Source organism: Elaeis guineensis, chromosome 5 (genome assembly GCF_000442705.2).
Source record: "Elaeis guineensis isolate ETL-2024a chromosome 5, EG11, whole genome shotgun sequence".
Taxonomy (NCBI): domain Eukaryota; kingdom Viridiplantae; phylum Streptophyta; class Magnoliopsida; order Arecales; family Arecaceae; genus Elaeis; species Elaeis guineensis.
Window position 1 is genome coordinate 7,501 of NC_025997.2, and position 18,612 is coordinate 26,112.

At 43.9% G+C, this 18,612-nt stretch overlaps 1 protein-coding gene across 1 annotated transcript; it reads right to left on the bottom strand.

The window, feature by feature from the left end:
• Nucleotides 1-9,452: 9,452 nt before the first annotated feature.
• LOC105032579 (arginyl-tRNA--protein transferase 2) lies at nt 9,453-17,913 on the bottom strand. The gene is made up of 6 exons (XM_010907049.4): nt 17,450-17,913; nt 15,186-15,224; nt 13,902-14,052; nt 12,590-13,732; nt 11,220-11,550; nt 9,453-9,720 (listed from the first exon to the last, which is right to left on the bottom strand). The coding sequence occupies exons 1-6, from the start codon at nt 17,604-17,606 to the stop codon at nt 9,595-9,597; spliced, it is 1,947 nt and encodes a 648-aa protein (XP_010905351.1). The 5' UTR covers nt 17,607-17,913; the 3' UTR covers nt 9,453-9,594.
• Between the last annotated feature and the right edge of the window lie 699 nt (nt 17,914-18,612).

Here is an 18,612-nt window from a genome sequence, read left to right on the forward strand (position 1 = left end):
CCGACCGATGGTCGGAGGACCGACCGACCGACCGACGGCCGGAGGGACCGATCGATGGACGCCATCACCGACCAATTAACGGCCCACAACCGACTGAGGATGTGTCGGTCGGGCATACTTTTCCCGACCGACTGGACCTAGAAGCCTGATGGCCGACTCACGTAAGACTCGCCGACCCACGAAGGGGCCCGACGCCACTCAGCTGGCCACCGACCTAGGGTCTGTCGACTCCTCCGATCGCCGTACAGCCGCCAGAGCTTGTCAGTTCTGACAGCAACATGCGGCACGGCCACCTAGGGGCATTGTCCCACCGAGGGCATTGTCAACCCTAGTGATTTGACAGCCCCACGGCGACATGACACTTTCACGGCGACTCTGACAGTCTACAGTGAGTTGACAATTCCTCAATTGTCCGCGCCATTAATGACGGCGCCATACCGTGCTCCACTATATAAATCGGAGAAGGCAATAGTGCAAGGGATCTCTCCACTTCTCGACTTTGAATCCACAGGCTCGCTCCTCCCTCTCTCTCTCTCTCGATTGAGCTCTCTGTCTTCATTTCACTGTTGCCCAGTCACCTCTCTGACTTGACCGTCGGAGGGTCCCCGCCGGAGCCGCCTCCAGTCAGTGTGGACTTCTCTTTTTGCAGGCGCTCGTTCCCCGACGATCAGATGACGAGGCGATTGGCCACAACAGATTGGCGCGCCAGGTAGGGGGAACGATGACGAAGATAAGAGTCCAGCGATCGAGGATCACCGGGTCGGCGAGGCGCTCTTCCCGCCAGGAAGAGGCCTCCCCGCCACCCTCAGCGGCGGAGCCCAGCTCTCCACACCCCGCGGTGACCACGGAGGCGCAGATCGCGGCCATCGTACGACAGATGACCGTCCGAGGCGCAGACCGCGGTGACGGACGCGGTCAAGAGCCTCCAGCAACAATCGGCGGCCCGTCCGATGCCCTCCAGGAGCAGCCACCGGCGCCCGCGCCGATCCCCGTCGCCTCCGCGCGAGCGCCCGCAACAGTGCTCCCACGGAGAGGAGGAGGGGCGGCCATGGCGTGATGACCGACGGTCCCAGCAGCCCTCTCCTTCTCTGCTGGAACGGGCGAGGAAGGAGAAGCGACCACGAACGCCGTCCGCCTCCCTCTCGAAATCTTTCGGAGACTCCACTCCTGGGGTCTCCCAGCACCGACGGGCGGACGACTACGAGCGCCGGTTCGAGGAAATCGACCGCCGGCTCACGCAGTTGCAGGTGGACGGCCAGAAGTCCTCAAACGACGTTGACTTTCAGACCACCCAACCTCTCTCCCGACTCATCCTCGACGAACCGATCCTCAATCGGTTCAAGATGCCACACGTGGAGCCTTACGACGGCTCCACCGACCCAGTCGACCACTTGAAGAGCTACAAGGCTCTCATGACAATTCAGGGAGCAACCAACGCTCTTCTTTGCATCGGCTTCCCCACCACACTCCGCAAAGCTGCCAGGGCCTGGTACTCCAGCCTCCACTCAGGAAGTATCCACTCCTTCGGGCAGCTCGAACATTCCTTCGTGGTCCATTTCAGCACCAGTCGGAAGCCGCCACGAACCTCGGACAGTATTTTCTCCCTCAAGCAGAGAGAAAATGAGACTCTACGATATTTTGTGATGCGATTCAACGCGGTCACGCTTGAGGTTCGGGACCTCAACGAAGGCATGGCTATCTCGGCCATGAAGAGGGGGCTAAGGGGGTTCCGTTTCACATACTCCTTGATCAAGACCCTCCCCCGGACATACGCCGAACTGCTGGAGTGCGCGTACAAGTACATGCGCACGGACGAAGGAGCTTCCGACCGGCGCCTGACTTAAGGCACCGGCCGAAAGGAAAAACGAAAGAAAGGTCGGGCCCATGCTGAACCCAGCAGACCCTCCACCGATAGACGGGCCTTGCCCCGACGATGGAGTCCGAGACCGACGCATCGCAGGTATGACTCCTACACCCCTCTCCCCGCTCCTCGTGCGCAGATCCTGATAGAGATCGAAGGAGCGGAGAATCTACGACGGCCTCGGCCTCTGAAGGCAAAAGGCCCCGACCAACACGGCCGATCATCGATCGCCGAATCAACGGCTCGATCATCGATCGCCGAAACCGACGGCCTCGGCCTCTGAAGGCAAAAGGCCCCGACCAACACAGCCGATCGTCGATCGCCGAATCAACGGCTCGATCATCGACCGTCAAACCGACGGCCTCGGCCTCTGAAGGCAAAAGGCCCCGACCAACATGACTCGATCATCGATCGCCGAATCAACGGCTCGATCACTGATCGTCGAAACCGACGGCCTCGGCCTCTGAAGGCAAAAGGCCCCGACCAACACGGCCGATCATCGATCGCCGAATCAACGGCTCGATCACCGATCGTCGAAACCGACGGCCTCGGTCTCTGAAGGCAAAAGGCCCCGACCAACACGGCCGATCGTCGATCGCCGAATCAACGACTCGATCATCGACCGCCAAACCGACGGCCTCGGCCTCTGAAGGCAAAAGGCCCCGACCAACACGACCAATCATCGATCGCCGAATCAACGGCTCGATCATCGATCGCTGAAACCGACGGCCTCGGCCTCTGAAGGCAAAAGGCCCCGACCAACACGGTCGATCGTCGATCGCCGAATCAACGGCTCGATCATCGACCACCAAACCGACGGCCTCGACCTCTGAAGGCAAAAGGCCCCGACCAACATGACTCGATCATCGATCGCCGAATCAACGGCTCGATCACCGATCGCCGAAACCGACGGCCTCAGCCTCTGAAGGCAAAAGGCCCCGACCAACACGGCCGATCATCGATCGCCGAGTCAACGGCTTGATCACCGATCGCCGAAACCGACGGCCTCGGCCTCTGAAGGCAAAAGGCCCCGACCAACACGGCCGATCGTCGATCGTCGAATCAACGGCTCGATCATCGACCGCCAAACCGACGGCCTCGGCCTCTGAAGGCAAAAGACCCCGACCAACATGACTCGATCATCGATCACCGAATCAACGGCTCGATCACCGATCGTCGAAACCGACGGCCTCAGCCTCTGAAGGCAAAAGGCCCCGATCAACATGGCTCGATTGCTGATCGCCGAATCTACGACTCCGTCGTCGGCCTGATCGTCGAATCACCGAACCAATGGCTCAATCTACGTCTCGATCGTCGAGGACACATCGGATTCTACGACGGAGATCGAAGGGACGGAATATCTACGATGGCCCCCACCTCTGAAGGCAAAGGGCTTCGACTAATGCGGCTGGCTAACTTGCTGACTTAGCTTCGACTAAGAAGGGCAAAACGCCAAGACGACCGCAGTCGCATTCGCGACATACCGATCTGGTCACGATCGATCGAAGGATATTCGGCTTGCCACCGTTTATCATACATCCCGACGCATAAGTCCGACCAAGGGCTGGACAATGGATATTCGACTTGCCATCGTTATCCTATCCGAATACGTCGGACGCTACTCGACTATCAGATTCTGCGGAATGATCATGTCGACGAGCAACGTTCGGAGGTTGGCCGACCTCCGATCCGACGTGCATGCTCGACCTACAGTCGGGACGACCGATATTGGATCGTTCGTTGATGTGATCGCCAGAGTTAGGGCAAGACGAGACGGAAAACCACTCCTTTCGTCCGAAGCCGTCGCCCACGTGTTCATGCGAGTCAACACGACATCGGACTCAGGAGTGGGGGGGCAACTGTTGGGATATACCGACTGATGATCGACGGACGACTCCGATGGACGACCCCGACAGACGGCTGCCGACAATATCCGAACGAAGGTGTGTCGGATAAACCGAAGGTGTGTCGGCCGAACCGACCCATGCTGTTCCCGACCGACCGAGCGGTCGAACCCATATTACCGACTCACTGTCGGGGGTGGCAGCCGACGTCCGACTTAAGCAAGACACCAGACCAGCCGACGGTGCCGTCGGATCATCACCCGACCTCCTGATGCCGACGTGACGTCTGACGATGATAAGACGTGACATCTGACACCTGATGCCGACGTGACACCTGACGCCGACGTGACATCTGACACCGACTAGACGTCTGACGCCAGCGAATCGCTCGGCATTCATGAGATGCCTGACATCGTATCAACCCGCGGTACGGTCGGAATCTGGCATACGACGAATCCACTCCTTTTCGCCCGGGGTTGCTGCCCAAATAAAGGTATCGGCCAGCTCACCGTCCGACTCAGGAGTGGAGGGGGGCAACTGTTGGGGAATACCCACCGACCGACCGACCGACGGTCGGAGGGACCGACCGACGGTCGGAGGGACCAACCGACCGACCGATGGTCGGAGGGACCGACCGACCGACCGATGGCCGGAGGACCGACCGACGGCCGGAGGGACCGACCGACGGACGCCATCACCGACCAATTAACGGCCCACAACCGACTGAGGATGTGTCGGTCGGGCATACTTTTCCCGACCGACTGGACCTGGAAGCCTGATGGCCGACTCACGTAAGACTCGCCGACCCACGGAGGGGCCCGATGCCACTCAACTGGCCACCGACCTAGGGTCGGTCGACTCCTCCGATCGTCGTACAGCCGCCAGAGCTTGTCAGTAATCTGTTACGGCCAATCGCCTCATCGTCTGATCGTCGGGGAACGAGCGCCTGCAAAAAGAGAAGTCCACACTGACCGGAGGCGGCTCCGGCGGGGACCCTCCGACGGTCAAGTCAGAGAGGTGACTGGGCAACAGTGAAATGAAGACAGAGAGCTCAATCAAGAGAGAGAGAGAGAGGAGTGAGCCTGTGGATTCAAAGTCGAGAAGTAGAGAGATCCCTTGCACTGTTGCCTTCCCCGATTTATATAGTGGAGCACGGTATGGCGCCGTCATTAATGGCGCGGACAATTGAGGAATTGTCAACTCACTGTAGACTGTCAGAGTCACCGTGAAAGTGTCATATCGCCGTGGGACTGTCAAATCACTAGGGTTGACAATGCCCTCGGCGGGACAATGCCCCTAGGTGGCCGTGCCGCATGTTGCTGTCAGAACTGACAAGCTCTGGCGGCTGTACGACGATCGGAGGAGTTGACCGACCCTAGGTCGGTGGCCAGCTGAGTGGCGTCGGGCCCCTCCGTGGGTCGGCGAGTCTTACGTGAGTCGGCCATCAGGCTTCCAGGTCCAGTCGGTCAAAAAATGTATGCTCGACCGACACATCCTCAGTCGGTTGTGGACCGTTAATTGGCCGGTGATGGTGTTCGTCGGTCGGTCCCTCCGACCGTCGGTCGGTCGGTCGGTGGGTATTCCCCAACAGTTGCCCCCCTCCACTCCTGAGTCGGACGGTGAGCTGGCCAATGCCTTTATTTGGGCAGCAACCCCAGGCAAAAAGGAGTGGATTCGTCGTATGCCAGATTCCGACCGTACCGCGGGTTGATACAATGTCAGGCGTCTCATGAATGCCGATCGATTCGCTTGCGTCAGACGTCTAGTCGGTGTCAGATGTCACGTCGGCGTCAGGTGTCACATCGACGTCAGGTGTCAGATGTCACGTCTTGTCGTCGTTAGACGTCACGTCGGCATCAAGAGGTCGGGTGATGATCCGGCGGCACCGTCGGCTGGTCTGGTGTCTTGCTTAAGTCGGACGTCGGCTGCCACCCCTGATACATGGGTCGGTTCGGCCGACACACCTTCGGTTTATCCGACACACCTTCGTTCGAATATTGTCGGCAGCCGTCTGTCGGGGTCATCCATCGGAGTCGTCCATCGGGGACGGTCGGGGTCGTCCGTCGGGGTCTCCGTCGGAGTCGTCCGTCGATCGTCGGCAACTGTTGGGATATACCGACCGACGATCGACGGACGACTCCGACGGACGACCCCGACAGACGGCTGCCGACAATATCCGAACGAAGGTGTGTCGGATAAACCGAAGGTGTGTCGGCCAAACCGACCCATGCTGTTCCCGACCGACCGAGCGGTCGAACCCATATTACCGACTCACTGTCGGGGGTGGCAGCCGACGTCCGACTTAAGCAAGACACCAGACCAGCCGACGGTGCCGCCGGATCATCACCCGACCTCCTGACGCCGACGTGACGTCTGACGACGACAAGACGTGACATCTGACACCTGACGCCGACGTGACACCTGACGCCGACGTGACATCTGACACCGACTAGACGTCTGACGCCAGCGAATCGCTCGGCATTCATGAGACGCCTGACATCGTATCAACCCGCGGTACAGTCGGAATCTGGCATACGACGAATCCACTCCTTTTTGCCCGGGGTTGCTGCCCAAATAAAGGCATCGGCCAGCTCACCGTCCGACTCAGGAGTGGAGGGGGGCAACTATTGGGGAATACCCACCGACCGACCGACCGACGGCCGGAGGGACCGACCGACCGACGGTCGGAGGGACCGACCGACCGACCGACGGTCGGAGGGACCGACCGACCGACCGATGGCCGGAGGACTGACCGACCGACGGTCGAAGGGACCGACCGACAGACGCCATCACCGGCCAATTAACGGCCCACAACCGACTGAGGATGTGTCGGTCGGGCATACTTTTCCCGACCGACTGGATCTGGAAGCCTGATGGCTGACTCACGTAAGACTCGCCGACCCACAGAGGGGCCCGACGCCACTCAGCTGGCCACCGACCTAAGGTCGGTCGACTCCTCCGATCGCCGTACAGCCGCCAGAGCTTATCAGTTCTGACAGCAACATGCGGCACGGCCACCTAGGGGCATTATCCTGTCGAGGGCATTGTCAACCCTAGTGATTTGACAGCCCCACGGTGACATGACACTTTCACGGCGACTCTGACAGTCTACAGTGAGTTGACAATTCCTCAATTGTCCGCGCCATTAATGACGGCGCCATACCGTGCTCCACTATATAAATCGGGGAAGGCAACAGTGCAAGGGATCTCTCTACTTCTCGACTTTGAATCCACAGGCTCGCTCCTCTCTCTCTCTCTCGATTGAGCTCTCTGTCTTCATTTCACTGTTGCCCAGTCACCTCTCTGACTTGACCATCGGAGGGTCCCCACCGGAGCGCCTCCGGTCAGTGTGGACTTCTCTTTTTGCAGGCGCTCGTTCTCCGGCGATCAGACGACGAGGCGATTGGCCGCAACAATCACAAATATCATTTATTAGCGATAAAAAAAATTTTCGTCGTAAAATATTATCAACGATAGGATTATTTGCGATAAATTATTAGTAATCAAAATTTCATCGCTAATATGTATTAGCGATGAAAAATTTTCGTCGCTAATAATATATTTTGTTGTAGTGACAACTTGCATAAAATCTTTTACATTTGAACAGAAATCTTAACCGAAACCTACAAAACCCTTCTGATCTCCCTTAGTCTCCTTCCCCCCAGATCTCCAACAAAAGAGAATGAAATGAAAAGAAAAGGAAATGAAAAAGAAAGACCAATCTATGTGGGAAAAGATCTTTCCTTTTAACTTTTTTCATCTTTCTCTCATTTTCGTTGATTTTTCCTATGTTTTTCTTCAATTTTTTCCTTCATGTAAGGGTCCCAATCGGTTGGGAGGCTTGGAGCATTGATTTTCCCTATGTTTTCTCTGATTTTTTTTTTTTTTTGTATCTTAGAGTCCTGATTAGTTGAGAGGCTTGGAGCAATGGCCGAATAAGGAAGTTTAGATGGTGGCATTTATATATAAGAGTCTAAAGGTATAAATATATGTCACTCAATTGATAAGTCTATGACTCGTTGAGTAAGATGATAGGTATTCTATCTATGGATTTGGACCAAATCCTCTCATCGGATTCTTATATAAATTTGTACTTTAAATTTTTATATTATATATGTATAAAATCATATGATTATGCACATATTTACATAGTTTTAGGATATTATCGATTATACTAAACTAAAACTTTTTCTTGCTTTAGGAGATAAATAAATCACAAAGTCCCCAAAAACAAAATCATGTGTAATAAACTATATAATACAAAAAAAATTAGATATGTATAAACTGTAACTATTTATATTCCCTTTATATGCATTAAACATGTTCAATACTAGCCTTATTACATTAGATAAACAAAATAGTTCTTCTTATTTTCTACATGTAATTAAATTCAAAAGCAGTTCCCAACAAAATGATAGCCTAGAGAAGATAGAAAAGTTTCTGTGTATCGTTCAATGCAACATTAGTGTGACATAAATACTTGATTTCTTGTATGCTTAATAGAAAAGATATTAGATAAACATCCCTTCATAACTAAAAATATTGCTCAAAAAGCCACTTACTTTTTTGTTTTTTTGGTGCATGATTGCTCTCTAGTATCGTCAAATGTGCCATGAAGGGAGGTAAAGTAATTGGCGCAATACGGCCGATTGGCATTTTGGAGTGACTACTCCTTGGCCGGAACGAAAAAAGGCAAATAGGATGAGAAATTGAGGGACAGGATGAGAACTAGAAAGAAATAAACAAAAAAGTTATATATTATTTCGCCATTGCTAAATGAGTGAAAGATTTGATTTATTTTATCTGTAATAATTCATGAATAGTTAGGATACAAGTGATGCACGAATCCCAGCAATACATAACATCAAATATTAACCATTAAAATTAAAAATCCACTAGTAGAATCGTTAGGTGTCCACAATAATTATATATATATTTTTTTGGTAACACCACAATAATTATATTTGAAAACCAGATTGCGCAAAAGTTAGGCTATAACATGGATTGGAGGAGGTGGAGAGAAGGGTTCAGATCTAATTGAACCATATTAGGGTCAAAATAAAAAAACTCTCTCAAACTATTACATTATCCATTCATACTCAGATTAAAAAATATGAATGCATGCCAAATCTATTTATTTAAAATAAATCTATACCTACCTGTCCACTCATTTAAATTTCCCCTCTTCCATCAAATATATAACTAAAAAATAAAGCATATTATGATATTCAAAATTCACAAATAAAAAAAAATTAACTTCACCAATATCATCATAATCACAATACATTTAACGATTTAATGATATGATAGTGATGAAGTAATTAACGACAAAGAACTAAAACATCATTTCATATTAGGAAATGCTCTCAGTATAAAATATTTTTATAAAAATTATCGTATAAAAACATGATAGAGTTATTAATTACATTAGGTCTGGAAGCTGGTTAATTTCCAACGGGATTACCCCATCTAGTGGGAGGGCTAAACCCAAACGCACCTTTATAACCGGAATGACTTCCAGTCAACATAGAATTAACTGGTCTGAAAAATAAATTTTATTCAGATGGCTCTATGCCGGTTGGCAGATCCATGTCAGATTTTATTATCCTGGATGAGACCTGCAGTAATTGAATCCTCTTTTCATTAAAATCATATACAGTCGGAACCAAAACTTCTAAATGATGGAAACCATTTCTTTTGTGTATAGAATGGTCTAAAAAATCACTGAAAAGAGAGGCACGTTCCAATTCTCATAAAACAACTTTCAGTGCTTTTTTGATGGCTTTGTTTCCACAAAAATATCACCACTTAACAGAAGGCTGAAAAAAGTTTCAACAATGGCCGTGATGATAAGTTTCAGCAAAAGTTGATCTGTATATCACAAAATAACTACCAAAGGGCATAAATCACATGATCAGCAAGCTCCTTGCCCACGACTTTCACGTATCTGTGCAGCTGCATTTCCAGCTCAGCAAGATGCCGCTCCTCTATTGGGCCAAATACTCGCTGAAGGTCCTAATAAAAGCAAAAAGACAGATTAAGCCAACTTTATTTATGAATCAGAAAGCATGGCAGATACTGACAAAAACCATTATCCCTTTCTTAGCGTGCTACCAAAATTACAGAATCTTGATTACATCTAAGGTTGTATATGGTCAACATCAGTTTGCTTTCTACAATTTTCGACCTCTACCTTGCAGGTGGGCTCCAATCTCAACCTGCCGCCACTTCTAGCGGCTTAAGAAAGATTATAACATAAGAGGGTAAATGTTTGCCATTAGATCTCTCTCTTTCCGCTCAGCTTTTGGGCTGTCTTCAATCAAGCTTCTAATTATGCAATGCCTCAACCATCCCAAGAAAAAATGCCGACTCCTACCACAGCATGGTTATGATCTATACATCTAGAAATAGCTTCTAATTGCTTTCTCCAATTTATTTAATATTACTAGGTGAAAACACAACCCCATGGGAATCTTCATCCTAAAATTATAATTATAAACAGTGGACCGGCAGTTGAAGCAGAAACCAGGTTTAACCATGGTTTGCAAAGGCCCATACAAGGATTTGAACCTATGACCGTAGACTAGCATACAAGCCACCCAACCATCAAGATACAATTCCAAGTTGCTTCATTTGACACTTCTGTATCTACATGTCAGACATATTCCAAGCATACTATCATATTTTAATAATCAACATCAAAAAATTAATCTCTCCTCTTTTATTCAAGATCAAAAAATAAATATACTTTATTATTTTAACTATTTTCAGAATATTACTGTTTAAAATATGAATAAGTTCCACAATTCTCATTGAAGAAATAATTCTTTTTCAGTTTGATATAAAATCAAAAGATAAATACACGTTATTTTATTCTTTTAAATATTTTCAAAACATTACTATTTAAAGTAATTAAACATACAAATAAGTTCTACAGTTTACTTTAAAAATAATTCTTCTCTTTGATATGAAACCAAAAAATAAACATAGCTTATTTTCTATTCTGGATATTTTTAGAATTATATCACACATACTGATAAGTTCTCATATTTTTACATATTATATATACTTTTTTTTTTTCAAAGAATAGGGGATGATTCATGATTATTTTCTATTTAAGCTGTAACCAAAGAGTACTACAAAATATAGACAAATGTCATTTAAAGGACAGTATTTTATTTACAAGATATATTACTAATTATTCATATTTTTCAAACATTATATCTATTTTTAAATAATTTTGATTCTTAAAAATATTTTAAATTATAACCTGCTTAGGCTGATTTTCCCAGTGATTGGATCACTGAGCAGGTTACTTAGACCCCTGGTCAGATCAGTAGTCTGGTTTTTATAACTATGCCTAAAACAAATGGCTTTGTTGTTCTCAAGATGTCAATACTCAAATTCTGGTTCCATCAACACAGAGAGAACTATAAACAGAATGGACCTAACATTTTTTTCATGTGCACACAAAAAAGCAATCGGAAAGAATGCAAAAAGCAGTTGACACTCACCTTGAATTTCACACGTGAACCATTTAAATCAATCAGAATATTGCCAACATCAGGAGCTATAGAATCACTGGTAACTGATGCACTTATAGCTTCTGAGCCCGATTCATCATCTAACCCCGTATCTGAATCTTCAAAATCAATGTCAATAATCTCATCTTCATTGCTGGAAGCTTCACCTGAGCCATCATGATCAGGACAAGAGTCTAACTGTCTGGTAATACTATCAGCATCCTGAGGTGGTGTTGGTTGATCTTGCAGAGCCACAAAATCAGATAGGACAACATATGACTTTTTGTCAAGTAAAGGTCTTGCAATATCAAATGGCACCCACCTGCAAAATACAGCCTTAATACACAACCTTCATCTAAGAGGACACATAAAACATGCACTTGCAATATCAAATGGCACCCACCTGCAAAATACAGCCTTAATACACAACCTTCAGCTAAGAAAACACTAAAACATGCACTATCATAACCAGCAAAATGAGAGATACATCTATGATCACAGAAGTTTTTCAGCATGATGGACAAACTAACATCAGCCTATATATGTTCAACTTAAGTAGCACCAAGCAAACCAAACCAAAAAAAAAAAAAAATGCAGCATTAAACCTACACTTGTTATTACCTCATAAAGATAAATTCCATACGTCACATATACCACACGCTATTAAGCAATAGGAAATCCAAGCACCTTTCAAGGTTTTCACTTTTTTGTGATCCTCACCCACCTTTTACTCTCTTTGGTGGCATGTGCATGAACCAGCCTTAAAAGGCTGAAGGTGGAGGCCTAGCGTTCAACCTAAAATGAAGAGGATTAAGTCTGGAGTGGTTCCAGAACTAAGGCTCATATATTCCATACAGATAATAACAGATATCATCATAATATTTTGTAGTAGCCTTTGAGTTGCCCCACTTGCTTTTACAAAGGTTAGGGAGTGGAAGGCCACAACTAATATGGTTAAAAATTTCAAAACTAAGTACAGAGAAAGTAAACAAATTAAACAAGTCAACTTTCAAAGATATAAGGATTTTGATTATTCTTTTAGCTATAAAGGAATACCATATAAGAGAATCTAATAAGGCACATGCATTTCTCTACCTCAAAACAATGAAGAGACAACACAACTTTGAAATGGGTAAGATGTAAACACTAATTCCAAAATTGAAGCCTTGAGGTGTTCTCTGACTGCCTTACCTCAAGGAATAGCTTTTTATGCCCCGATGCAAGCTTTTAAAAACCACAGTATTCACAGGAAGAGATATATGATTATGCATGCTATTAGTATCACGTCCTTATTTCTACACCTAACACTAAATTTTCCAAGAATATCTTGATGTGGTATCTCAATTTAATGAAGAACATACTCATAACGAAGTGGACAGAGAAGTTCAGATGGATGATATGCTGCTTTGTATCTCATTTTGCGGCAGGAGTGAATGTAATAGCCGAGATAATAATACTGAATGCTAGGGCAATGGACCTGGGTCTCCTTTACCCAATTTATTTCCTGCAAAGCTGAATACTTTCCAAGTGACAGAAAAGCAAAGTCAGGGTCCCAAAACAAATACTTGCTTGACAAACACCTTGGAAGTATATCCACCACACCAACTGCAATAAGCTTCCCATCAATCACGTATTGCTGATGGAAAGAGCCATAGCCATGAGCTGGAACTGTCTTATCACCACTGCATGGTGGAATAAATACAATAGGAGTATCCACTAGAAATCTTCTATAAGAGCTTTCTGTGACTTTCTCTGGTTTATCATCGTGCACCTTAATCTGGTACCTTCTGTATAGCTCAAATTCTTCTGGATCGAAACTTGATCTTTTCATACGTATCTCTAGCTTTCTCTTCTTATAAGTTAGAACTTTAGTATTGTCAGTCAAACTTCGTTTCGAATTACCTCCAATCTTTGGAGCTTGTTTACGTGCATCACTGGTAAGCTCGCTAGTCTTTTTGGTTGCAGAATAGAAATTAAGGTGGCCATTGCAAGCTTTTGATAACACGTCAGAAAGTTCACCATGCTGTTTCATCAAACATGCCAACTTTTCTGCAATAACCTTTGGTGATATGTCTGCTAATTCTGCATCTGATGACAAACTTGTGTCGGTCATATTTTTTTCTGTTGATTTTAAACGTCTGAAAACTGCTGCTATCTGAAAACATATGCTGCTTGTGTACAATAAATCTTCTGATGTTTCCATTAGCTTCTTTTTCACTTGAGGGGTGACCTTTTTCACAACAGCTTTAGGAAGCTGGGCTGTAGTAGGAAATTCATCACCTCCAAAGCACAATCTTACAGCATCATCTATTTTGTTTGACAAAAGAAGGATAAATTCATCTTTGCATGTCTTTTCACATATATCAGCTGGAGATTCTTTCCCTGATGATGCTGACACTGCTGCCAAAGACTCATTTTCTGTCAGGTTGAATGTGCACATTGAAGAATTTGGCTTGCCTTTTGACTGATCAGGTTTCTTCATGTCCATGACACCATCTGAAAACCTACAGATCAAGTTCTTGTCAGCCCTTAAGCATACCTCATAGAAGTTGGACCAATCACTTTAATATTTATCTATAACATTGGCGGGTCTTAAATAATCATCCAAGGAACTATCATTTAGATTATCGAAGGAAAATGATCAAGAAAAAGGAAAAGGCTCAAGAAAAATACCTTTGCATTTTTTTATGTACACGAACTTGCTCTTTGGAAAGAATAAAATCACTTGCCTTCAAACGAATGGTATAAGATGGGCAGCACGTCCTTTCCATATCAGGCTTGTAAAGAAAACAGCCAGATCTCCTCCAACCACGGTCAAGAAGCTCTGCCAACAGGTTAGCCACAATGAGAAGACAAACGAAATTGCTAATCCCCCAAAAAAGATGGTGGGAGTACATAACAAGAGCATTGATTGTAGGGAAGGGATCTTTGTAAGAAAAAAAAAGAAATCCACATCTAATTAGAGGTGTTCTCTTATAAATGCTATTTATGTGGATATATAACAGAACCCTGTGAAGAAAATAGGCCAGATAAGACTCCAATTTAGCAGTGAAAAAGATATAAGGTGTTACAATTTCCAATTTTTTGGAATAAGGCTGATTCTCATATGCTACAACTTGAAGATGGGGAAATTGAGATGGACAAGTAGCATATGTAGGCAGGGCAAAGTATAAATATGCAGTTAGTGAATCAAACAAGATGAACAAGCAATGTTTAATAGATGTGATCTTAAGCAATAAGGATCCATTACATGTATAAGATGGCAATAGAAAGTTGACTATGCTGAGACAAATTTGTTGCAAATATAGGATATCGGCACGTGGGTAGACTTTCTGAAATTGTTAATCATGTGGCAACGGAAACCAGATAGGGCACTAGGTGAGAAAGCGGGAGTAAGTTTTTGATGGCTTATGAAAGCAAGTGAAGGAGTCCCTTGTGGTTGGAATAATGCTACTACCATGAGGCAAATGTACAGGACTCATATGAATCACTCCAAATTGTTGCAATAAGACATTTATACATGGTAATGGATTTATTTTGTATGCAAAGCAATATTGCTTCACAACTGACCAAGCATAGCTTTACATTATTTTTATCTTAATTATTATTGAAATTTGTATGAAGACAACAGAATGGAATCAAAAATCTACAATTTTTGCTGTTGTTGGAAGTCACTCAGCAGAGCATCTACATATTGTCATTTAATTTCTGATTGCACCATTTCTTCATGGAAGATAATAAATACAAGTTGACCACAATATAACTTTAAAATAACTATTGGAGTTCTGTCGTGTTCTATATTTTCAAAAAGAGTTTGTTCTTACATAATGACCAAATCCAATTTTGTATATCTTAGCTAACACCATCTACACTTCTGGAAATTCTGAATGCAGCAATGGTTCCATTGTTAGTGTATGAAAAACTAAAATATGTTACTGAATACGTGAAGTCACAGACCTTGGTAGTCATCAGCAGTAATACTATTAGCCCATAAACCTGCATAAAAATCACAAACATGAGATCTTTAATAGAAGATCCATCAATGGATCTGAAAACAAAAACTGAATGAGAAGGAGCCATGCCAATAAGTTATGCGATATATATGATTATTATGAAAGAAAAACAAAGGAAAATGAAAAAAGAGGAGAAATTTGTGCTTTGAATTGCTTATCACCACCGTTAACAATTGCATGTAGCAAGGTTCCATTAATTATAAAATCCATTGCCAGAATGCGGAACCAGCCTGCATCAAATGAAAGAAAACCCTACCCCTGTGTGATGCTGTGCAAAGAAATTTCCTCTTCGCCAGAAGTTATAAATCATAAAATTATGTAGACACAATATACAAGCAACCGGTTTAGGCAATCACAAGAATAGGACATTATATTGCATCCATTCTTGTCACATGCTACTTCCAAGAAAACAAGTTGTCCATTTCCAGACAAGACTGGCAATTAATCACTTATTTGAACAAATCCAATTTAAACACCTATTTTATGATACATGCATGCTGAATGCATTCAAATAATGGAGAACATACTTAATCATGCACTTAAAAGCATCATCCATATCGAACTTTTATCAACAAAAACAGAAGTAGAAAAAGTTAATTAAGAGATTTATGTCAAAATTGGATCAAGTTAATTAAGAGATTTATGTCAAAATTGGATTAAATTAATTAAGAGATTTATGTCAAAATTGAATTAAGTTAGTTAAGAGATTTATGTCAAAAATGGCTTATTTCCTCCCAAGAAGAAAGAAGAGAATGACATGGGTTAGCTTACTTACCACGCAAAAGGCATATCAATTTGAAAAATGGATATGCAGTTTGCTTGGCAAGTGAGCTAAAGGAGCCATGTTGATTGACCTTAGCTTCAATGGATGTCACTTATGCTGTTCACAATTATGAAACAAGAGGGAGTAAATGGATTAAATATAATAATTTCATGATCTCTGCTGTCAAGTTTCAATTTTAAAACACTTAAGAGCACAAACAAACTCCCAGCCAACAAAGTTCTATTGCTATTATCATCTTCTTAAAAATATTTCAAGATCATTCATTAATCTTCCTCAACTGAGTGATTGCAAGAAGAAATATTCTTTAGCAGATGACATAGGAAGAGAACAATAACCTAACATGCAAGAAAGAGAGTTCAAAACTCCCAGGTAGACCGTTGCTATCAATTTTTAATGGAAACTGAGAGGATCTGAAGAAGATATCTTACATCCCTTTTGAAAAAACATAACCGTTCTCCTAAGCTTTTTCAAGTCACCAATAGAGGCACTAAAAATAGCAAGATTGAAAATGTCATAAATAAGATGTAAAAAGGTTGCCTAATCTCCAGATCAAAAGCAATGAACAATAAAATATCCTTGAAAACTCAATTGTAGATTTGTCCATGAGACCACATATACAAGCATTGTGGGGGAGCCGAAGGACAAAAAGGATAAAATGCAAGAGCTGGCTCCTATACTATTCTAGTGACAGCAGCCGTGTGAAGTTTGGGAATCAGTTGGACCTCACTCCTGACAATTAGTTTTAAGGACTCAGACGGATGACATCTCACGCATTCTCGGAGATATGAAAGTAGGAATCTAGGAACAGCTTTGCATCATTATGAGCTAGACACTGGCCTTATCTATGAGAGTAGAAGATCACTCATGGTCTGGAACTCAAAAGAAAAGTAGCCTAAAACAAGTTGAGAAATTGTAGGTACTTGTTCCATTTGAATGGAATCTAATAGACCAGACATACGCGTTGGGCACCAGAAACCTTGTTCAGGAATCTGGATTGTCGAAATCTGCATCTGTAAGTGGAATATGAACTGCCGTGCACAAATGCTCAGCCAAGATTTGTCGGGAAAAAAACCGGAGCAGGAAATTCGGGAGATGAGAAAGGGGAAAGGAACTTGCTCACAAGCAGTAAGAACTGAACCCATCATCCAATCTAGGAAAATCACAGGTTTAATCAAGGGGAAAAACAAAAGGAAAAAAAAAAAAGAAAGAAAAGGTGGGAAGGGTCGGCAGATCATGAACCGATCAATCTAAGAAGGGAGTCGAATCAAAATAAACTTCCGCGACAACACCATCAAAAACTAACGAATTGTTTAAAATCAGGCCAACTGAGCTGGGGGATCGCTCGTCAGAAAAGACATCAAGAACCCTAATTAATTAAAGCATGAAAGAGGGGTTTGTGGGGATAAATGGGGCGAAACCCAAACCGTGGGAGATGCTGGTGTATCCGGTGGATCTGCAGTAGCCGCAGGAGGTGCGCCTCCTCCCATGATCGATCACCACCGTCTCCCCTCTTCCTCCGACGTTTCCGCTGCTGCTATTGCTATCGTTATTGCTGCGGCTGCTGCTTGCCCCGTCCCCCATCGCGGCCCCTCCAAAATCTTCTTCTCCTTTCCTTCGCCTTTTCTTTTGTCCGCTGCCGACGCCGCTGCTGATTCCGCAATTCAGCAGCAGAGTCCCCACCGCCGATCGGCTTCGCTTTCTTTTACGGCCTGACCGATAAAATTAAATTAGATTGGAGTAGGTAGATGACATGAGCATCCACGAGCAAGTAATCATCTTAGTTTCTGTTTCTTTGTCATCAGCGTGGTGAAACTACGGAACTAGAGGCCAATGCGTGGAAAGAAGTTATGCAGCAACCCACGGAGCGGAAGCAACTTCGGATTCCATACCCATATGGCCTAAATTAAAGCGAACGACGGGAAAAACCAGCCGTTAACAGCCTCGCTATTTTTCCATGAAAAAAAAAAAAATCTGATATTGAGAAAAAAATTCTATATTAAATTATTATATTTGATTAAAAAAATAAATATTATATTTATTCTACAACACTGAATTATCGAGATTACATGAAAATATCATTTTTTTGAAGAAAATATCTTTATTTATATTATATTAATATTATACTAATTATATTATATATTTAATATTAATTAATCGATATTATATTAATATATTAAAATATATTTATATATTGATTATAAATAATATATTAATACATTAATATATTTATTGATAACTATTAGCTATTGATAAATAATTAATATAAATTGACTAATTATCAATAAATCTAACAAAATTTATTAATAATTAATATATTTATTTTTATACCACAATATGCTAAAATTTATTTATGATAAAAAATATATTTTTTAATATTTATATAATTAATTTAAAAATATTTAAATTCAATAGTGTTTATGTAAGAAGAATTTAGTAAAAAATACTTCGTTGAGTTTAAACATAAAAAAAACTCTCCATGAGTTTAATAGAAAAGCAACTCCCCATCTCAAATATAAAAATAACTACCTATAAAAATAAAATTACTTTTATACCCTTATAAATGGGCAACTACCACATATCCTAATTC

What these genes read in the sequence shown, in the direction of transcription:
- LOC105032579 (XM_010907049.4), bottom strand. Translation starts at nt 17,606, where the DNA reads ATGGGGGACGGGGCAAGCAGCAGCCGCAGCAATAACGATAGCAATAGC. An exon ending in TACTGCTGATGACTACCAAG is followed by an intron (nt 14,053 to 15,185) that starts GTCTGTGACTTC and finishes ACCTGTTGGCAG; the next exon opens with AGCTTCTTGACCGTGGTTGG. An exon ending in CTCTGTCCACTTCGTTATGA is followed by an intron (nt 11,551 to 12,589) that starts GTATGTTCTTCA and finishes TGTATTTTGCAG; the next exon opens with GTGGGTGCCATTTGATATTG.